Source organism: Macaca thibetana, chromosome 3 (assembly GCF_024542745.1).
Source record: "Macaca thibetana thibetana isolate TM-01 chromosome 3, ASM2454274v1, whole genome shotgun sequence".
NCBI classification, from domain to species: domain Eukaryota; kingdom Metazoa; phylum Chordata; class Mammalia; order Primates; family Cercopithecidae; genus Macaca; species Macaca thibetana.
The window spans coordinates 139,118,587-139,142,074 of NC_065580.1; the positions used below are offsets into that span (position 1 = coordinate 139,118,587).

Sequence of the window (23,488 nt, forward strand, 5' to 3'; positions counted from 1 at the left end):
GTCTCTTGGCCAGTTACCATGGAATTACGATGGACTGAAGGGCAGGGTCCCAGGCCAGGGTGTGTGTGTGCACAGGAAGGGTCCCCTAAACCTGCTGGGGAGGCCAGGAAGGCCTCTGTCAGGAAGCGGCATCTCAACAGGTTAATCCAGAGGGGTTGGTGGCGATTAGCCAGGAAGAGTCTGGCCGCCCTACAAGCACTTAGACTCACATCAATGTGAACTGCAGACTGTAGGGCAGGAGTTGGGGTGAAGGGAAGTGGCAGGAATTGAGACACATCCTAGAGGTTGGATGGCCACAGTTGGTGACAAGATGCTCAGAACACAGGCCAGGAATGGTGGCTCACGCCTGTAATCCCAGCACTTTCGGGGGCCGAGGCGAGTGGATCATCTGAGGTCAGGAGTTTGAGACCAGCCTGGCCAACATGGTGAAACCTTATCTCTACTAAAAATACAAAAATTAGCCAGGTGTGGTGGCGCACGCCTATAATCCCAGCTACTTGGGAGGCTGAGGCATGAGAACTGCTTGAACCCAGAAGGCAGAGGTTGCAGTGTGCTGAGATCATACCATCACATTCCAGCCTGGGTGACAGAGTGAGACCCCGTCTCAGGAAAAGCAAAAAGCTCAGAACATGAGCAGCAAGGTGGGAGGTGATGCTACCCACCAAAATAAGGCAGGCAGTTAGAAGATGGCTTCTGCCAGACACATCGGGTGGGTGCCCGCCAGTCATCCCAATGGGAAAGTCCAGGCGGCAGTCGGATATGCAGCCTGGCACTCAGGAGTGAGACCTGGACCATGGACAAAGCTCTAAGAGTCACCAATGCAACCCTTGGTGAACTCCACTGCTGAGGACCCAGTGAGAGTGGTGGGAATTTGGGTCCATTGACTCCTTCAGTCATTCAGTATGCCCCACCTGCTGCATGCCAGGCTCTGGGCAAAGAGCCACAATGCAAAGCCCTATCCTCATGGAGCTGTCACTCTAATGAGACCCAGAGATAAGCAACGAGGAAATGCACAAATAAATAAAACTTCAGAAAGGGGAAGCAGGTGGGAGCTGGTTTGGTCAAGTGCCTGTCACTCCTGGGTTGGGTGGGACTCTGGCTCCGCTGCTCCTGGGGCCAGCTTGGCGGCTCGCCCTGTGATCCAGGAGCAGGGCTGTGCGGCACATAGCTGGAATGCTTGTTGCATTATTCCCAAGGGCTTCCTCCTTTTTCCTGTGACAGTGTGAGCTGCTGTCTCTTGCAACTAGCAGAACTTACTGCACCCTACTAATGTTTCTGGGTTCCACTGGATTAAGGCCTGAAGTATGCAGACAGTTAAGGCATCCTGACTCCCCCGACTGAGTGACTGTCAGTAAATGCATCATTGCTATTGACCGGGCCCTTCCTGTAAGCCTCAGCCACAGAATGATTGCATCTGAGCAATAATCAGACTTCAAAACACAGGGAGAGTGCTCTGAGCACCATTCCTGCTTTGCAAGTAACTTGTTAGATCTGGCAGATCACAGCATTTGTAAGAAATACCTGGGAGGCGGTGGGTGAAAGTGATCTATGTGGAATGTAGATGTATTTTGATTGACTTTTAGTATTACAGAAAACATCAAACATTCTTTGCTCCCGCCATTCATCAATTTAAACTGCAAACTTCAATTCTCTGGCCAGAAATAAAAATTGTGAAGAATATCACCAATATAGGAAAATGCTTATGGTAATAATAAGAATCATAACATTAAGCGAGAAAGGCAGAATACCTATGCTGTGATAGAAATTCTTTAAAATTTGCACATGTACATGGACAAGGTCGGCTCAGGTAAAGAGGAAACATTGATGAGAAAAACGGTCTTTTTTTCTACGGGAAATTCACACAGAACGTAACTGCGGAGAAAGAAACCAAGCAATGTTTTAAAGTGGCTGCCCAGTTGGAAAATTTCACTAGGGAAAAATTGAGGTGCAAATTTGACTTTTGGAAAAGAGATTACAGGTTATTTAGAAAACAGCAGCTAGGTGGGGCGCGGTGGCTCACACCTATAATCCTAGCACTTTGGGAGGCTGAGGCAGGCGTATCACCTGAGGTCAGGAGCTCGAGACCAGCCTGGCCAACATGGCGAAACCCCGTCTCTACTAAAGTACAAAAATTAGCTGGGTGTGGTGACGGGCACCTGTAATCACAGCTATGTGGGAGGCTGAGGCAGGAGAATTGCTTGAACCCGGGAGGTGGAGGTTGCAGTGAGCCAAGATTGCACCACTGCGCTCCAGCCTGTGTGACAGAGCGGGACTCTGTCTCAGAAAAAAAAAAAAAAAAAAAAAAGAAAGAAAGAAAGAAAGAAAAGAGATTACATATTATTTAGAAAACAGCAGCTAAAGAGTCTTTGGGTCTCTGGCAAAGATGAAGTGAGCCAGTCTTCTTTGGACTAAGTCACCAACTGGACAAGGTTCTCAGCTGGAAAACACTCCCTTCTGGGATCCTACTCCCAGAAGTGGTAGCAAGAACTTCTGGGAATAGAACGGAGCAGAACCTTCCTGAGCCCAAGGAACCAACAAAAAGTCAGAGAATGAACTCTTTCGAAACACAAAATGAAATTTCTCAAAGCCCAGGTCACGCTTTTTCTGTAAATTCTTTATCCCTGTGTCAGTAAGGACATGACATAGTCCAGAGAGAAAATTCTCAGCCACTACCTTACAAACAAGAAAATGCCAGCGATGCCCAACCCACCAGGCTGCTGACGCCCGAGGGACAGTGCTCTTGAGGCAGAAGAATAGGGTCTGCAGGTAGGGAACCGAAGGCCGATTCACCCTGACTTCCTAGAACTAAATGGAAGGGAAAACCCCCACTTTCCACGCCTAAGTAACAAAAGGACCACCCGCTACTTCCTTTGCAAACCCCAATCTTTTCTGCCCTGCAGATGGGAAATTGGTTGCCTTCTGCAACCAATCAGATGTTTCCATAGAAGTGAAACTTTGTAACTTCAGCCTCTGATTGGTTGCAACCAATCAGACTGATTGCAGGGCCAAGTCTTCGTTTGCATAGAAATGCAACTTTGTAACTTCACTTTAGCCTCTGATTGGTTTCTTTCCACAACCAATCAAGATGTTTGCACAGGAGTGTGACCTTTGTAACTTCACTTCAGCCTCTGGTTGGTTGCTTTCTGCAACTGATCAGACTGATTGCGGGCCAGCACTTCATTTACATGGGATGAATACCAATTGGCCAATGGGAAACCTCCAGAAGTTATTTGGACCCAAGAAGAATCTGTATCTGGGCCCTTGAGCGGCTGCTCAGCCCACTCCCACCCTGTGGAGTGTACTTTCATTTTCAGTAAGTATCTGCTTTTGTTGCTTCATTCTTTCCTAGCTTTGCGCATTTTGTCCAATTCATTGCTCAAAACACCAAGAACCTGGACACCCTCCAGCGGTAACACTGATCCATTTTACTGTGAAGGAGCCTCTTCGTGAGGCTCTCAGGCTCTTCAAGGAACTCCTAGTCAGATACAAACTCTCATAGAAAACCAAAAGGCTAGAATTTGGAACTAATAACTAGATAAGCTCCCAAGACAGCAAAAGTTTAGAACAAAGCAAACCATTCTCTATGGTTAGGCTGTTCCCTGACCCTGTTCCATTTTACAGATGAAAACACTGAAGTTCAGAGAGGAAAAGGAATGTGATCCAGGGAAGGAGAATCTGGGTCTCCCAACTCCCTGTCCGAAGTGTTTGGTGTGACCTCTATTAATCCCAGCTCCAAGAGGGGACAGCAAAGCCCGTGGTGGACCTGAATTAGAACACAAGTACAGGTACAAAGGAGACCTGAGTCGGCCTCGCTCTGTTAATGTAGCTCTAATGACGTCAATGATATTCAGAGAATTGCTAACAAGGGCAAGTGCGCAACTGTAATGGGTGGGGAGGGGAGGGTGGTGGTAATTCCAATTCCTTGCTTGGCGGAGAAAGGCAACAAGTGACTTTCCTAATTATCTGATAAGCATCTCTCCAGAGCTGAGCTGGGCCCCACATGGTTATGTCCATCACCTTACTCGAGATTCTAAGGCAATGGAGGACCCACAAACAGGACCAGAGAGTTCAAGGCACTCTACATGCCTTCTGACTTTTCCAGAATAAATAATCGGAAGCCATCATTTCTCAGAATGCCTCACAAACATTATTTAAATTTTAATTCTTCAATCCCTCTAAAAGAAGAAACAGGGCCGGGTGTGGTGGCTCCTGCCTATAACCTCACAGCACTTTAGGAGTCTGAGGTGGGAGGACCGCTTGAGCCCAGGAGTTCGAGACCAGCCTGGGCAATACAGTGAGACCTCATCTGTACAAAAAACACAAAAATTAGCTGAGTGTGGTGGCACGCACCTCCCAGCCACTTGGGAGGTTGAGGGGGGAGGATCGCTTGAGCCCGGGAGGTAAAGGTTGCAGTGAGTGGAGATTGCGCCACTGCACTCCAGCCTGGGCGACAGACCGAGACCCTGTCTCAAAAATAAATATATAGGCCAGGCGCGGTGGCTCAAGCCTGTAATCCCAGCACTTTGGGAGGCCGAGACGGGTGGATCACGAGGTCAGGAGATCGAGACCATCCTGGTGAACACAGTGAAACCCCGTCTCTACTAAAACTACAAAAAACTAGCTGGGCGAGGTGGCGGGCGCCTGTAGTCCCAGCTACTCGGGAGGCTGAGGCAGGAGAATGGCGTGAACCCGGGAGGCGGAGCTTGCAGTGAGCTGAGATCCGGCCACTGCACTCCAGCCTGGGCGACAGAGCGAGACTCTGTCTCAAAAAAAAAAAAAAAATATATATATATATATATAAAATTAGAAAAAAATAATAAAAGAAACAACTTATATAGTTGGTTGTAGCTGCAAGGATTATCAGTTACCTCTGCCCATAACCCTTAAGTGAAGGGCTTGTCCAGGGGCCACTGATCTTGGATGACCTGGCAGGGGGAGCGGGACACTCCAGGTGTCTTAGTAGGGCCATTCCTAAAGTCTTAAAGTACGAGGGACTTCTGCACAGCACACACACATCGGGTTTGCATCTTCTCTGCAGTACGCGTAGTGTTTTATGCTGTAGCCTCAGAGATTTGGGTCTCTGCTTTTACAAAGTCATCCCCTAGAGATTACATGAGTACTTCAACAAGTACATCCAATTTCCTTTCATACCCAAAGTCTGGGTTGTGGAGAATTCATGTGTCCTGCACTCCCTGGTTTCTTGGGGGAAGTTGCCACTGATGGCATATTTATTTTCCTTAGGAAAGCCAAGAAGAATGGGCCCAAAACCCACCGACTCACCAGACACAACGCCCCCCAGTGGTGGGCCATTAGTGCCGGGGCTTACCTGGGACGTCAATCAATCTTTTGTAGACATTCAAGAAAGCTGCTTCAGCTTCCTTGCTTCTTTTACTCAGTGCATCAATCTGAAAGGGAAGGAAAGAAAGAAAGAAAAACAAAGAGCTCAATATTTGTCAAGAGGTAATTTACAAAGCATTACACATCTAGTGAATTCCCGTAGCGGGGGAAGTCTGATTCCTCCGCACAGATGCTTGACAACTGGGCTTCAACCTCTTAGAGGAAATGCCCGCAAACACAACAGTACCCTGTTCATGAAGGTAAACGAGGGAGGAGCAGAGATTTGAGAGTATGGAGCCATTCACTATACAGCAGGGAACACTGGGTGGATCTTCCATACAGAATGGTCTGGCACGCCCTTCCTGGTCTTTTTTCTTCTCCAAGTACTGACTTAAGAGCTGGCCATGTGCTAGACACTGCTAAGGATCAGAGGTGGGCAGGAAGAGACAGTTCCTACCCCCAGGAGCTCAGGGTCTAGGAGGGAGACAGGTATGTAATTAACAAGTAATTAAATCCCTGGGGACATGGAGAACGGAACTTCAGGCAGTAAAGTTGTGACCTTGGAGCAGAGTCTTTAAAAGCATTTCACCCAGATGGACGGGTAAGACACTGCATGTAAACGGACGGACACATTCAAATCCCAGGAGCAAAGAATTTCATACAAAAAAATTTTTTTTTTTTGAAACAGAGTCTTGCTGTGTCACCCAGGCTGGAGTGCAGTGGCACGATCTCAGCTCACTGCAACATTTGGCTGCCAGGTTCAAGCAATTCTCAATCTTCAGCCTCCTAAGTAGCTGGAATTACAGGTGCTCACCACCATGCCCGGCTAAGTTTTGTATTTTTAGTAAATATGAGGTTTCATCATGTTGGCCAGGCTGGTCTTCAACTCCTGACCTCAGGTGATCTGCCCGCCTCAGCCTCCCAAAGTGCTGGGATTACAGGCGTAAGCCACCGCATCTGGCCTGTGTGTTCTGTTTTAAGACACTTATTTGCATGTCAGCGTGTGCTCCATTCCAGATTAAGAGTCCACCAACACTGCTACAACACACCATGGGGCATAGGGGACCTGCGAGAGTCTGCCGGGTGGGAATGCGGATACATATGCGGGAGCTGTGGGTGATGCAGCTGGACAAGCAAGTGGGGTGAGATTTTGAGGGGCAAAAGGGTATATGGTGCAGGGAGACCCTCATCACCTGGGCAGCGGTCAGGGTGGAAAGGGCACAGGAGGGGGCAGGGAAGAAGAGACCCGTTGGATGTCACTGCCTTCATCCGAGTGAGATGCACTGGGCAGTGGTTGGGGGTGTTGAGGAGGAGGAGAGGGCGGATGGAGAGATCAGCGACACACACAGTTGACGTGAGGCCCAGAAGAACAAGGTGAATCGAGGACGGTGCCCGGGATTCCAGATTAGGCAACTGGCGAGGTTTTGCGACAGTGGCCAGGATTGGTTTGTTTTGTGAACTGACTAGCTGAGCCAGTTTCCCCTAGTGTAGACGTCTGTTCATCAACTATGCTGGACGCATATGCAAAGAGCCTGCCATGGTTGGACCAACCTGGTAGAATATTCAGCTTACCTACACACTTGCTGAGACAACAGATTGCATTTTACAGCCGAAACATGCAAGATTGCACATGTACCAATGTCATACTGGCTCAGGCAAAGGACAGGAAATTATATATTCCGTCTGTCCCCTCCTAGAACTATGCTGTCTCCGATGTTATTACAGAGGCAAAGGATGTGGTTTAATTATAGGGCCTCTCACCTGAGCCACCGGGCAGTTTGTTAAAAGCTGAAAGAGGTCTCCTGATTAAGGATGTGGGGTGCTCAGAACTGGGGGACGATGGCTAGTGGGAGCTGGGCCTAGAAAACTGAACGCATAGCAGCCTAGTGCAATGCAAGCATTTCCACCTTCTAACAAGCTGTGCACCAAGATTCAAATTTGAAGTCAATTCTTTGGAACTCAGACACATTTCGACCCCCCTCAACCCGATAAGATAAGGCTGTGATTCTGGGCCAGGTGTGGTGGCTCATGCCTGTAATCACAGCACTTTGGGAGCCAGGGACAGGAACATGGCTTGAGCCCAGGAGTTCAAGACCAGCCTGGGCAAAATAATGAGATATCTACAAATTAAAATTTCAAAATTTGACAAAAAACATTAGCTGGGCAGGGTGGCAATGCACCTGTAATACCAGCTACTTGGGAGGCTGAGGTGGGAAGACTGCCTGAGCCTAGGAGTTTGAGGCTGCAGTAAGCTGTGTTCACACAACTGCACTCCAGCCTGGGCAACACAGTGAGACCCTGTCTCAAATAAAAACAAAAACAAAAAACAAGGTTGGGAATTTGGTGTTAAGTAGAGTTTCAGAACAATCTACAAGGACTTTTTGTTTGAGATGGAGGCTAGCTCTGTTGCCCAGGCTGGAGTGCAGTGGTGTAATCTCAGCTCACTGCAGCCTCCGCCTCCCGGGTTCAAACGATTCTCCTGCCTCAGCTTCCCAAGTAGCTGAGACTACAGGAGTGCGCTACCACGCCCAGCTAATATTTTTTATATTTTTAGTGGAGACGGGGTTTCGTCATGTTGGCCAGGCTGGTCTTGAACTCCTGACCTCGGGGGTCAGGAGAGATTACAGATATGAGCCACCATGCCTTGCTTACAAGGACTATTAATATGACAAGACCGCCCTTTGTTTTTAAAATAACCCCCTCCCCCATTATTAGCAACTCATGCTTATTGTGTGATCAGAAAAATATCAAAAATATAGAAAAAAACTTAAAAGTATAATTAAAATCTGCCACTCACAGGCAGGAGTCAAACTGTCAAGTCTTTATTTCTAATATTTTTTTCTAATTATATTAAAAAAAAAAAAAAGGGTTTCAGTCAGGCACAGTGGCTCACGCCTGTAATCCCAGCACTTTGTGAGGCCAAGGTGGACGGATCACGTGGTTAAGAGTTTGAGACCAGCGTGGCCAAGGTGATGAAACTCCATCTCTACTAAAAATACAAAAATTAGTCGGACATGGTGGCGTGCACCTGTAATCCCAGCTACTCAGGAGGCTGAGGCAGGAGAATTGCTTCGCTCGTACCCAGGAGGTGGAGGTTGCAGTGAGCTGAGATGGCACCACTGCAGTCCAGTCTGGTAACAGAGCAAGACTCTACCTCAAAAAAAAAAAGAAAGAAAAAAAGAGTTACATGAAATGCAGACACACAGACAAACAAAAGAGAGATGTATTATACATTAGAGTGGTCTTGGACTGGGGGTGATGGGAAGGAGGGGCTGGTGGATGCCAACTGACGGGTGTGGGATTTCCTTCTGGGGTGATGAAAATGTTTTACAATTGTTTGTGGTGACAGCCGTACAACTTTGTGAATATCCTAAAAGTCAATGAACTCCAGACTTTAAATGGGTGAATTATATGGTATGTGAATTATATCTCAATCAAGCTGCTTAAAACGCATGTGTGTATGTACGTACTTGAAATCAGCCTATACGTAAGATTGTGCGTTGTGCTTTCTTTCCCTGTCGTATCATGTACCTTTCTCAATATCTATTACAAATTTTGGGAACTGTCTAAATGGCACAGTTTCAACTGTACCTAAGCCCGCATATTATAGATGTCTGGAGTAAGCAATGGATTTAGAGTTGCTTCTCCGGATGAATTGGAACACTCCCTGGGGCTCAGTCCTAGGAGAGGCAGGTGGGTAGCAGAGTCCGTCCAGAAAGCTGGGCAGACGCCCTGGCTGCTGTCCGTACCGCTTGACGGCCACACAGAGGCTTCTCTTTCTGGCTTAGGATCTGCCTAGGGAGGGCCCCTCACTTCCCAGGTATTCCAACTGAGGGTACCGGGTGGCTGCGTCTCCTGGAGGCAAGGGCTGGGATCTGGAAGGATCCTGAACTCTGTCCTCCGGTCTCCCGTTTGGGTTATTCCCGGGGATGTGGGGTTTGGTAATTTACACGGCACGCTTCGGGGCTGTAATGGGCTGAACTGTGTCTCTCGAAAGACGATGAAGTCCTGACTCCCAATACCTGTGAAGGTGACCTTATTTGGAGCTAGGGTCTCTGCCAGTGATCAAGGTAAGGCAAGGTCATTAGCCTGGGCCCTCGTCCAATAGGATCCAATAAGAAGGAGAAAGCTAGACACCGAGACACGTTAGACAGGTAGGATGTTACAGGGAGATGAAGGAGAGACTGGGTTGATGATCTATAAGAGGAAGATGACCAGGAAACCACCAGAAGCTGGAACAGGGACACAGCAGATTCTCCCCTACAGCAAGCAGAAGGACCCAGCCCCATGGACACGGGGGTTTTAAAACCACTCCACTGACCCGGGAGCGGTGGTTCACACCTGTAATCCCAGCACTTTGGGAGGCCAAGGCGGGTGGATCACCTGAGGTCAGGAGTTCGAGACCAGCCTGGCCAACATGGTGAAACCCTATCTCTACTAAAAATACAAAAATTAGCCGGGCATGGTGGTAGGTGCCTGTAATGCCAGCTACTCAGGAGGCTGAGGCAGGAAAATCGCTTGAACCCAGGAGGCGGAGGTTGCAGTGAGCCGAGATCACGCCACTGCACTCCAGCCTGGTGACAGAGCGAGACTCCATCTCAGAACAAAACAAACAAACAAAAAACAACCACTCCATGTGTGTCCGTGTTGTTTTATCTAAACCAGCATAAAAACCAAAAACCCTAGTGTTCCTCCACTCACTGGAGCTGTATCACAGGGACCATGACTCTCAGTCCTCTCTGCGTGCCCTCCTCCACTAACACAGGGAAATTCCAGCCCAGTCCTGAGGAACACAGTCAGGCTGATGAGTTTAATTAATTCAGTATGCAAACAGACCATGAGGTTTCTTAAAACAGACTACTTAAAAGATCCTTTTCTAAACGATGAAGTCCCCTCAGCCGCATAGACAAGAATGGGCCTCAAGGCTGGGCGTGGTGGCTCATGCCTGTAATCCCAACAATTTAGGAAATGGAGGCAGGAGTTCAAGACCAGCCTGGGCAGCAGAGTGAGACCCTATCTCTACCAAAAATAAAAATGAGCTGGGCATGGTGGCAAGCACCTGTAATCCCAGCACTTTGGGAAACCGAGGTGGGAGGAGGGCTTGAGCCTTGGAATTCAAGACCAGCTTGGGCAGCAGAGTGAGACTCTTTCTCTACGAAATACAAATTAGCCAGGCACGGTGGTACACGCCTGCAGTCCCAGCTACTTGGACGGGGAGGTGGGAGGATCACTTGGGCCCAGGGGTTCAAGGCTGGAGTGAGCTATGATTGAGCCACTGCACTGCAGCCTGGATGACCAAGCGAGACTCTGTCTTAAAAAAAAAACCAGAATGACCCTGTTGGAGTTTGGTCCATCCTCCCTCTGCAGCTCACCCAGTCGGTGGCGGGTTGTCCCTTCGTGTGACTTCCCTGCTGCAGCTGGTGACCTCCTAGTTCCATGCTTTGCTTACTCGAAACACCCTTTGCTAGCCTCTCCGTCCACTCAAAACCCATCTATGCTGTGAGACCCAATGCACACACAACTTCCTCCAGACCTGGAGCTGGGTTCCTGGGCTGCTCTGAGTCTGGAGCGGGGGAGGGAGCCAGAGCTTTGAATGCCAGCCCCACCTCATCTGCTCGAGGAGGAGACAGCAGCGGCCTCCTGGGGTTGGACGAGTCACTGACCTACCCTGGCCAGGGCCCCAGTACCAGACACAACACAGTGACTGCCACACACAACAGCTTCCCCCCAGGTGTCCACATGACTACTGGCCAGGAAGAGCACCCGTGGGAGGGAGAGAGGAACGGACAATATCCTGCTCATCTTCATGCTCATGCTGGCCCCCCATCCCCTCGCGGCCATCCTGCAGGGAGCCCAGCCCGTCCATTGCGTGCCTTGGAGGTGCAAGCCAGGGCTTGGTAACACAGCTGCCTCTGAGAAGGGGAGGGATCTGAATGAGCAAACGTCTGAGGCGAGGTCTTAAGGCAAGGATTGCTGAAGAGAGGATCCTAGGCTAGGGTTCCGGCTTGCTGTGCCTGCGTGCATGATAGCTTGAGGTAGGTACCATGCCCTTAAAACCATTTAGAGCCAGCACCGTTGCTCATGCCTGTAATCCCGGCACTTTGGGAGGCCAAGGTGGGAGGATCGCTTGAGCCCAGGAGTTCAAGACCAACCTGGGCAACATAACAAAACCCCATTTCACACACACTATCGCACAGACACAAAACCATTTAGAAGAAGCTAAACTGGGATGGATCTAGAGACGGTTAGACACTGGCCTGCGGCCTTGGGTAAAACCTGTCCTGCTCTGAGGGATCAGCCTCTTTTTCAGGCTCACCTCCTGCCATGCCTCACACTCCTGCCACACCCAGTCACTCCCAATTCCCAGAACACATGAGCAATTTCCCCTCCGCCTGGAAGGCGCCTCCCAGGAATGCTACCCTGATCCCCAGGCTCAGAGCAGATCCATCTCCCAGCCACGGCCACTCCCACCACCACCTGGGGCTGTCCTGGAGTTTTAGGACGACAGATAAGGCTGACTGATTCAGGGATCCTGAATTCCTGGAAAACTAAGCTGTAGCGTCAACTGTCTTTCCTCCCGAGCACGGGCACACAGTGGGTGTTTAATATGCTTTTAATATCTTCTGCAATGGCCAACTGCATGGTCTGCAGATGTGACCCAACGGTTCAGGAATCCAGGTATAAATATTTATGAAAATGCTCAATATGTAAAGAGTTCTTGACTGGGCATGGTGGCTCAGGCCTGTAATCCCGGCACTTTGGGAGGCCAAAGTGCGTGGATCACTTGAGGTCAGGGGTTCGAGATCAGCCTGGCCAACATGGTGAAACCCTGTCTCTACTAAAACTAAAAAAATTAGCTGGGTGTGGTGGCAGGCACCTGTAATCCCAGCTTCTCAGAAGGCTGAGGCATGAGAATCGCTTGAACCTGGGAGGAGGAGGTTGCAGTGAGCCGAGATCGCGCCATTGCACTCCAGCCTGGGCGACAGAGTAAGACCCCGTCTCAAAAAAAAAAAAAAAGAAAGAAAGAAAAAGAAATGCTTAATATGTAAAGAGTTATCTGTGTAGTAAGCATTTGTTTGGTGTGCTGTGAGATGATGACAGTCACTTGGCTGGTAGTAGCTCCTGGGAGGTGTCTTTCTCTACTGTACACACCCAACAGCGCTCTCCAGCTGTCTTCCTGCGGTAACCCGCACATCTGCCCTAATGGCTGCTACTGGATTCCACGGTTATGTGTTCAGCAACATCACTTTCATAAGGTTGAGGTTTTTTTTTTTTAATGTAGTGTTACATTTACTTATTTATTTATTTATTTTGAGAAGGAGTCTCGCTCTGTCACCCAGGCTGGAGTGCAATGGTGCGATCTCGGCTCACTGCAACCTCCCCTCCTGGGTTCAAGCGATTCTCCTGCCTCAGCCTCCTGAGTAGCTGGGATTACAGGCACCTGCCACCATGACCAGCTAATTTTTGTATTTTTGTAGAGACAGTTTTCACCATGTTGGCCAGGCTGGTCTCGAACTCCTGACCTCAAGTGATCCACCAGCCTCGGCCTCCCAAAGTGCTGGGATTACAGGCATGAGCCACCGTGCCCGGCTAAGTGTTACATTTGAAGACAAATGTGTAGGTACAATGGCTCACGCCTATAATCCCAGCACTTTGGGAGGCCGAGGTGGGAGGATCATTTGAGCGCAGGAGTTCGAGATCAACCTGGGCAACGTAGCAAGATCCTGTCTCTACAAAAAATAAAAAATTAGCTGAGTGGGTGTGGTGGTGCATGCCTGTGGTCCCAGCTCCTTGGGAGGATCCCTTGAGCCCAGGAGGTCAAGGCTGCAATGAGCTATGACTGCACCACTGCACTCTAGCCTGGGTGACAGTGAGACCCTGTCTCAAATAAAATAAGATAAAGACAAATGTCCACAGGAAGGTATTTTAATCTAGCTCTCAATCAGTACCTGCTTATGATAGTATAAAAACTAGGTTTGGAAAACGAGTTCATAGAAATCCACCAGGTCTCTGAGCTATGGAAGGGGTGAGAAATTGCCCAACCACGCGAATGCCAGCGGGGCTGTGCTGTGGGTTCCCGGAGTCACACGTCACACGGAATATGCTGCTGCCACTCCCAACTACCATCCAGGCTCCCTGGAGGAGGTGTCACACATCTCTGCTCACTGCCACGTGACTTGTGGTGTAACAGCAACTTCCTCCTGGGTGCTTTCCTTCCCCAGTGATGTCAGGTGTGGCCACATGAAATGCTTTAGCCAATGGTATCTAAGTGATGGTGTCTTATCTGAGCGTTAAGATCTAAGAGCCAGTGTGCTCCCTCCCTCTGCTGCGAGGACCTTATAGGACCTGCTTCCTCTACTGAGATCCTAGAATGAGGATCACCCACAGGGCTGGGGCACAGTCACAGCCAACCCCCAGCCAACATGACATATGAACAAGAAATGATCTCTGGTTGCCAGAGGCCACTGAGATTTGTAGCAGTTTGTTTGTTACTGCAGCATAATCTAGTAAAAGCTGATGGTTACAGATCTCAAGAGTTGGCCGTATCTCTAAGAGATTAACATACAGTGCCGGGCACAGTGGCTCCCTCCTGAGCTCAAGTGATCTACCCGCCTCAGCCTCCTGAAGTGCTGGGATTACCGGCATGAGCCACTGTGCCCGGCCAAGAAGTGCTGTGTATTTTGAAATAAAAAAGGCTCATCTCTCCAGTGTACCACAGGGGCCTGGCCATGCCCGTGTGGTAGGCAAGTCCACGCCACACACAGCCAAGAGCCTGGGCATGCTGTTGGCACACCAGGGTTTGATTTCCAGCTCCAACATAAAACAGGTGCTCTGCCTGTGCCATTGAATTAACCTATCTGGGCCTCAGTTTTTTCATCTGCGAAGTGGGGTGATACATCTTGGTTGCTGTGAAGATCAAAGCAGTGGCAGCCCTTGGAAAACAGTGAAGGAACTGCTGTCTCACCAGCTTCACTTCTCAGATGCAGAAACCCACCAAGTTACTTGGAAGCTGGCCCCTGGCCCCTGGCCCCTCCTAGGGATATAACATCCAGCATTGCACAATGGGGCTGGGAGCCACGTGGTCAATGGAAAGAGCATGTGGTTTGATGGAAAGACAGACTTCGGTTTGAATCCTAGTTCCAGCACACACTGGCTGGGTGACTGGGAGGCAGGTTACTTAAATGCTGAAGTCTCTGACCGGGCGCGCTGGCTCACGCCTGGAACCCCAGCACTTTGGGAGGCCGAGGCAGGCGGATCATGAGGTCAGGAGATTGAGACCATCCTGGCTAACATGGTGAAACCCTGACTTTACTAAAAAAATACAAAAAAATTAGCCAGGTGTGGTGGTGGGCACCTGTAGTCCCAGCTACTCGGGAGGCTGAGGCAGGAGAATTGCTTGAACCCAGAAGGTGGAGGTTGCAGTGACCCAAGACACTATGCCACTGCACTCCAGCCTGGGCAACAAAGTGAGACTCCGTCTCAAAAAAAAAAAACCATATATACACACACACACATACACATACACACACACACACACACATACACACACACACACACATACACACACACACACACACACACACACACACACACACTGAAGCCTTGGTCTCTTTGTCTATTAAGTGAGCGTAGTAACTCCCTCCTTGTTGAACTGTTGTGATTATAAATGTGGGAACCTCCTACATCAAGTAGCTGACACTGGACACTGTCTGGATAGGAACCAGGTCAACATCACTAACCTTCAATAATAAATCCAAAGTCAGCACCTTTCTTTCGACCACACCATAGGTTATTCCCCATCATGATAAAACCAAGCAGGAAGCCAAGATGTGGAAAGTCCTGGAGGACCAGGACCCTAAGCAACATATTTTTTTTTTTTTTTTTTGAGATGGAGTCTTGCTCTGTTGCCCAGGCTGGAGTGCAGTGACACGATCTCGGCTCACTGCAAGCTCTGCCTCCTGGGTTCACACCATTCTCCTGCCTCAGCCTCCCGAGTAGCTGGGACTACAGGCACCCACCACCACACCCGGCTATTTTTTTTGTATTTTTTAAGTAAAGTCAGGGTTTCACCGTGTTAGCCAGGATGGTCTCAATCTCCTGACCTCGTGATCCGCCCGCCTCGGCCTCCCAAAGTGCTGGCATTCCAGGCGTGAGCCACTGTGCCCGGCCCCTAAGCAATATTTAAGACCACAGTGACAATGGCATATTCAAGAACAATCTACTAGCCTGTATACCCCGGGAGTTTACAAGCTAATGATTCAGAAATAAACACAGGCCATTAAAAGAATTTTCAAATCGATGAGCTCTGTCGGACCATAGGCCAATAAAAATCAACAAAGCTGCAGGGATATGATAGGGTAGTTTTGTCTTACTCAAAGTCTGGCTGTAGAATGTTTTCAACAGCAAAGCATGGTTTGAAGGGCCACATGAAACGCTAGAAGTCAGCTAAGACTGACCCGGGTGCTGTCCGAAAGAGACACCTACGCAGGCCAAAGCTTGAGGGTTTTAATTTTTTTTTTTGAGATGAAGTCTCACAGTCACCCAGGCTGGAGTGAGGCGGCATGATCTCGGCTTACTGCAACCTCCACCTCCCGGGTTCAAGTGATTCTCCTGCCTTGGCCTCCCGAGTAGCTGGGATTACAGGCACCCGCCACCATGCCCGGCTAATTTTTGTATTTTTATTGGATGGGGTTTCACCACGTTGGCCAGGCTAGTCTCGAACCCCTGACCTCAAGTGATCTACCTGCCTTGGCCTCCCAAAGTGCTGGGACTACAGTGTGAGCCATCACGCCTGGCCCCACTTAGTAAAGTTTCTAAGAGGAAAACTAGAGAGGCCCTGAAGAACCTGCTGGCTTGGAGAAAGGATGTGGGATCCATAGAGGAGATTTGTGGCAGGGGATAGCACAAGATTAAAAGCCAAGATGATAAAAAAAAGCAACAAGCATTTCTATTCTCCTTGAGTTTACGAAGCCCTTCCAAGTACGTCTGCCATTCTGGCTGTCAACATCTATCTGAAAGGCTGTCTTGGGGAAGAAAGATAGCTGTCTTCTCTCTCCCCACAGTGCAAAACCAGAATGAGCAAGTAAATGCTCCAGTACGGCAGATCACGGCTTAGACAACAGGGAAACCTGCCGGCAGCAGGCTCTTCAGAGGAAGGAGGTGCTGGTTGCTTGCTCACCCCTGCTTCACTTCTTCCTGCATTCTGTCAATAAAGTTGTTTAAGGAGGCTAAGATGCGCTAGGTGGTGTTCTATCCCAGCCTATGGGAGACAGAGATTCCTACTGCTGCTCCCAAAAAGCTTAAGATGGGGTAATGCTCCCCTACCCTACCTCCTTTGGGTAAATCCTGGTGGGGGTGTGGGGGGCAGGCTTCCTAGGGGATAAATGCCTACCTGAGATTTTTACATCACCATTGTTGTGAGTAGATAATATATGCGTACAATAAAAAATATTGTAAAGGTATAAAAACATACACATTCAGCAAGACTGCACAATGCAAGATCAATATATGGGCGTACCTTGAAGATAACGCAGGTTTGGTTCCAGACCACCATAAGAAAGTAAAAACAGACCAGGTGCAGTGGCTCACGCTCGTAATCCTAGCACTCTGGGAGGCTGAGGAAGGTGGATCACCTGAGGTCAGGACTTTGAGACCAGCCTGGCCACGATCGTGAAACCCTGTCTCTACTAAAAGTACGAAAAAAAAAAAAAAATTAGCCAGGTGTAGTGGCACATGCCTGTAATTCCAGCTACTCAGAAGGCTGAGGCATGAGAATTGCTTGAACCCAGAAGGTGGAGGTTGCAGTGAGCTGAGATTGTGCCACTGTACTCCAGCCTGGAGTGAGACTGTCTCAAAAATAGAAAAAAAAAGGCAAATATGACAAAAAGAGCGAATATTGTAATTAAGCAAGTTGCATAATTTGTTTGGTTTTCCAGTGAATATAAAAGTTATGTTTATATCATTGTCTATTAAGTATGTAATAGCTCTATGTCTCAAAAAATGTACATATCTTAATTAAAAAATACTTTATTGCCAAAATATGCTAACGATTATCTGAGCTTTCAGGGAGTTGTAATGTTTTTGCTGGTGGAGAGTCTTGCCTTGGTATTGATGGCTGCTAGACTGATCAGGGTTGTGGTTACTGAAGGTTGGGGTGACTGTGGCAATTTCTTAAAATAGGAAAACAATGAAATTGGCTACGCTGATTGACTCTTTCATTAACACAAGATTTTTCTGTATCATGCAATGCTGTTTGATAGATTTTTACCCACAGAACTTCTTAAAAAATGTGAGTGGATCCTCTCAAACCCAGCCACTGCTTTATCAACTCAGTTTATGGAATATTCTAAATCCTTTGTTGTCATTTCAACAATATTCACATCATCTTCACCAAGAGTAGTTTCCATCTCAAGAAACCACTTTCTTTGCTCATCATAAGAAGCACCCCCTCATCCATTCAAGTTTGATCATGAGGTTGCAGCAATTCAGTCACATCTTAGGCTCCATTTCTAATTCTAGTTCTCTTGCTATTTCCACCGCATCTGCAGTTCCCTCCTCCACTGAAGCCCTGAACCCCTCAAAGTCATCCATGAGGGTTGGAATCCATTTCTTCCAAACTCCTGTTCATGTTGCTATTTCAACCCCCTCCCATGAATCGCAAATGTTCTTCATGGAATCTAAAATGGTGACTCCTTTCCAGAAGGAAAGGATTTATACTTAATTTGCCTAGATCTATCAGAGGAATCACCATCTATGGCAGCTGTAGCCTTACAAAATGTATTTCTTAAAAAATAAGACTTGAATGCCAAAATTACTCCCTGATCCATGTGCTGTAGAATGCAGGTTGTGTTAGCAGGCATGAAAACAACACTCATCTTGTACATCTCCATCAGAGCTCTTGTTGACTAGGTGCACTGTCAATGAGCAGTCAATATTTTGAAAAGAACCTTTTGGCTGGGCACGGTAGCTCATGCCTGTAACCCCAGCACTTTGGGAAGCTGCAGCAGATGGATCACAAGGTCAGGAGATCAAGACCATCCTGGCTAACATGGTGAAACCCCATCTCTACTAAAAATACAAAAAATTAGTCGGGCATGGTGGCAAGCGCCTGCAATCCCAGCTACTTGCAAGGCTGGGCAGGAGAATCACTTGAACCCAGGAGGCAGAGGTTGCAGTAAGATGAGATCGCACCACTAGACTCCAGCCTGGGTGACAGAGTGAGCCTCTGTCTCAGACAAAAAAAAAAAAAAAAAAAAAAAAAAAAAAAAGGAACCTTTTTATCAGCTGGGTGCGGTGGCTCATGCCAGTACTTCCGGAGGCTGAGGTGGGCGGATCGTGAGGTCAGGAGTTCGATACCAGCCTGGCCAACATAGTGAAACTCCGTCTCTACTAAAAATGCAAAAATTAGCCAGGCATAGTGATGGGAGCCTGTAATCCCAGCTACTCAGGAGGCTGAGACAGGAGAATCACTTGAACTTGGGAAGCAGAGGTTGCAGTGTGCCAAGGTTGTGCCATTGCACTCCAGCCTGGGCGACAAGAGCTAGACTCCGTCTCAAAAAAGAAAAGAATATTTTTTTCTTCTGGGCAGTAGGTCTCAATGGTGGGCTTAAAATATTCAGTAAACCATGCTGTAAACAGATGCTGTGATCCAGGCTTTATTATTCCATTTCTAGTATAGGCAGAGTAGGTATAGCTGAATTCTGAAGGGCTGTAGGATTTTCCAAATGGTAAATGAGCAATGGCTTCAACTTCAAGTCATCAGCTGCATTATCCCCTAATGAGAGTTGGCTTGCATTTGGAAGCTTTGAAGAAAAGACACTGACTTCTCTTTAGCTATGCAAGTCCTAGATTATGTCTTCTTTCAAGACAAGGCTATTTTACCTACATTGAAAATCTGTTGTGTAGTGCCATCATCTTCATTGATTATCTTAGCTAGATCTTCTGGATAACTTGCTGCAGCTTCCACCAAAGCATTTGCTGCTTTACTTTGCACTTTTGTATATGGAGATGAATTATTTCCTTAATCATCATGAACCAACCTCTGCTAGCTTCCAACTTTTCTTCTGTAGCTTCCCCACCTCTGTCAGCCTTCACAGAATTGAAGACTCAGGGCCTTGGCTTGAGAGAATTAAGACCCAATTAAAAGAATTAGACTTTGGCTTAAGAGAATGTTGTGGCTGGTTTGATTGTCTATCCAGCCACCAAAATTTTCTCCCTATCAGAAATAAGGCTTTCTTATCATTCATGTGTTCACTGGAGCAGCACTTTTCATTTCCTTCATGAACTTGTCCTTTGCACTAATGACTGGGCTAACTGGTGCAAGAAGTCTAGTTTTTAACCTACCTCAGCTTCCAACATGCCTTTCTCACTGAACTTAATCATTCTTAGCTTGTAACTTAAAGTGAGAGACATGTGACTGTTCCTTTCATTTGATTAAACAGGCCGTTGTAGGATTATTAATTCAACTAGTTTCAATATTGTTGTGTCTCAAGAAATAGGGAAACCCGAAGACAGGAAGAGATGGGAAACAGCTGGTTGGTGGAATAGTCAGAACACACACAATATTTATCAATTAAGTCTGCCATCTTATATGGGGCACGGTTTGTGGTGTCCCCAAACAATTATGATAGTAATATCAAAGCTCCCTGACTGCAGATCACCATATCTGATATAATAATAGTGAATAATTGGAAATACTGTGGGAATTACCAAAATGTGACAAAGAGAAATGAAGTGAGCACCTGCAGTTGGGAAAATAATGCTGACACACTTGTTTGACTCAGGGTTGCCACAGACTTCAATTTGTGAAAAAACACAATTATCTTCAAAGCATAAAAAAGTGAAGCTCAGTGCAACAAAGTATCCCTGTAAAAAAAATCGTTTCTTTCTATATGTTTGCAATAAATGATCTAAAAGTGAAAGTAAAAAAAAAAAAAATTCATTTATAACAGCATCACAAAAAGCATAAAATACTTAGGAATAAATTTGGCAAAAGAAATATGAAACTTGTGCTCTAAAAACCATAAAACACTGCTGAAAGACACTAAACTAAATGGAAAGATGGCCAATGCTTATGGATTGGAAGACTTAATATTTTTAAGATGGCAATAGTCACCAAGTTGATTTACACATTCAAGGTAATGCCTATCAAAATTCCAGCTGGCTTTTTTTTTTTTTGGAGACAAGGTCTCACTCTGTCACCCAGGTTGGAGTGCAGTGTCACAACCTCAGCACATTGCAACCTCCAATGCCCAGGCTGAAGTGATCCTCCTGCCACAGCCTCCCGAGTAACTGAGACTATAGGAATGAGCCACCATGCTTGACTAATCTTTAACTTTTTTCTTGGAGAGATGAGATCTCATTATATTGTCCAGGCTGGTCTTGAATTATTAGGTTCAAGTGATCCTCCCACCTTGGCCTCCCAAAGTGTTAGAATTACAGGCAAGAACCCCTGTGCCAAGACCCAGCTGGCTTCTTTGCAGAAATTGACAAGTTGATTCTAAGATTCATACGAAAATGCAGTGACCCCAAATAACTAAAATAATTTTGAAAAAGTAAACAAGGTTGGAGGAGTCACACCTCCCAATTTCAATACTAAATACAAAGCTACATTGACCAGAACTGGTAGTGGCATAAGGATAAACATATAGATCAATACAGCCCAGAAAGGAACCCTCATAGTATGATCAACTGATTTTTGACAAGAGTGACAAGACAATTCCATGGTAAAAGAACAGTGTTTCAACAAATGTTGCTGGGACGACTGGATATCCACATGCAAAAGAGCAAAGTTTGATCCCTACCTCACACCATATGCAAAAAATTAACTCAAAATAAATCAAAGACCAAAATGTATGAGCTGAAACTATAAAACATCTTAAAAGAAAACACAGGTATAAACCTTTATGACCTTGGATTAGGCAATGGTTTCTTAGGTATGATGCCAAAAGCAGAAATACCAAAAGAAAAATCGATAAATTGGATTTAATCAAATGTAAAACTTCTGTGCTTCTAAAGATGCTACCAAGAAAGTGAAAAGAGAGGCTGGGTGCAGTGGCTCACACCTGTAATCCCTGCACTTTTGGAGGCTGAGGCAGGTGGATCACCTGAGGTCAGGAGTTCGGGACCAGCCTGGCCAACATGGCAAAGCCCTGTCTCTACTAAAAATACGAAAATTAACTGGGCATGGTGGCACACACAACTGTGATCCCAGCTACTCAGGAATCTGAGGCAGAAGAATGGCTCGAACCTGGGAGGCAGAGGTTGCAGTGAGCCGAGATCGTGCCACCGCACCCACCTGGCGCAACAAGGTGAGACTCTGTCTCCAAAAAAAAAAAAAAAAAAGTGAAAACACAACCCGCAGAATGGAAGTTTTGAAAAGATACTCCAGAATATATAAGCCCTCTTACAACTCATTAAATAAAAAAAACAATTAGCCTGGCACAGAAAGACAAACATCTCATATTCTCATGTATTTGTGCGATATAAACATAAAAACAATTTAACTCTTGGACAGAGAGTAGAAGGATGGTTACTAGAGACTGGGAGGGCCAGTGGAGCCGGAAAGGTGGTATGGTTAATGGGTACCAAAAAAGCCAGGAGGAATGAATTAAGACCTATTATTTGATAGCACAACAGGGTGGTTACAGTCAATAACTTAATTGTACATTTAAAAGTAATTAAAGAAGGATAATCAGATTGTTTGTAACACAAAGGATAAATGCTTTAGGTGATGGATACTCCATTTTCCATAATGAGATTATTACACATAGCATGCCTGTATCAAAACATCTCATGTGCCCTGTGCCCTACCCCATAAATATATACGTCCCCACAAAAATTAAAAATAAAAAATTTAATAAAAGTAATTGAATTAGAATATGAGCAAAGGATCTGAAGAGATATTTCTCCAAAGATACAAATGGCCAACAGGCACATGAAAAGATGCTCAATGCCAATACTCATTAGGGAAATGCAAATCAAAACCACAATGAGATACCACAACATCCACTAGGATGACTATCATCAAAAAGACAGATAATGGGGCCAGGCGCGGTGGCTCATGCCTATAATCCCAGCACTTTGGGAGACTGAGGCGGGCAGATCACCTGAGGTTAGGAGTTCGAGATCAGCCTGGCCAACATGGTGAAACCCCGTCTCCACTAAAAATACAAAAAAATTAGCTGGGCGTGGTGGCACACGCCTGTAATCCCAGCTACTCAGGAGGCTGAGGCAGGAGAATCGCTTGAACCTGGAAGGCAGAGGTTGCATTGAGCTGAGATCACACTACTGCATTCCAGCCTGGGCAACAGAGCGAGACCCTGTCTCAAAAAAAAAAAAGATGATACTAAGTGTTAGAAAGGATGTTGAGAAATTGAATTGGAACCCTTCTACACTGCTGACAGAAATGTAAAATCATGCAGCCACCTTGGAAATCAGCTTGGCTGTTTCTCAAAATGTTAAAAATAGTTACCCTATTACCCAGCAATTCTACTCCTAGGTGCATAGGCAAGACAGACAAAAATGTTTACCTGCACAAAAACTTGTATATGAATATTCATAGAAGCATTATTCATAAAAGCCAAAAAGTGGGGAAAAAAAACTACCAATGGCCATCAGCTAATAATTGGATAAATAAAACATGGGATATCCATACAATGGAATATTATTCAGCTATAAAAAGAATGAAAGCAAGTACTGGTATATGCTAGAGCGCAGAAGAATATTGAAACCATGGTTAAGTAAAAGCCAGGAACAAAAAACTAATATATTATTTGATCTCATTGATATGAAATGTTAAGAATGGCCAAATCTACAGAGATAGAAGGGGAATTCATGGTTGCCAAGGTTTGGGGTTGGGATAAATGAGGAGTGACTGCTAAAGGGTATGAGGTTTCTTTCTTTTTAGACAGAGTATCACTTTGTTACCCGGGTTGGAGTGCAGTGGTGCAATCTCAGCTCACTGCAACCTCCGCCTCCGGGGTTCAAGTGATTCTCCTGCCTCAGCCTTCTGAGTAGCTGGGATTACAGGTGCCCACCACCATGCTTGGCTAATGTTTTTGTACTTCTTTTTTAGTAGAGACAGGTTTTCACCACGTTAGCCAGGCTGTTCTCAAACTGCTGACCTCAAGTGACCTGCCCGACTTGGCCT

At 46.7% G+C, this 23,488-nt stretch overlaps 3 protein-coding genes across 5 annotated transcripts in view; 1 reads left to right on the forward strand and 2 right to left on the reverse strand.

Moving 5' to 3' along the window:
* The window catches only part of PRKRIP1 (PRKR interacting protein 1), a 532,772-nt gene that overhangs the window by 318,182 nt on the left and 191,102 nt on the right, over positions 1 to 23,488 (reverse strand). The gene's annotated exons all lie outside the window — the stretch shown is intronic.
* Positions 1 to 23,488, forward strand: part of IFT22 (intraflagellar transport 22) — a 984,170-nt gene that overhangs the window by 208,370 nt on the left and 752,312 nt on the right. The gene's annotated exons all lie outside the window — the stretch shown is intronic.
* Positions 1 to 23,488, reverse strand: part of CUX1 (cut like homeobox 1) — a 1,083,765-nt gene that overhangs the window by 182,277 nt on the left and 878,000 nt on the right. The window contains 1 exon segment of the mRNA XM_050783609.1: positions 5,327 to 5,405. Coding sequence (XP_050639566.1) covers positions 5,327 to 5,405 — 79 coding nt within the window.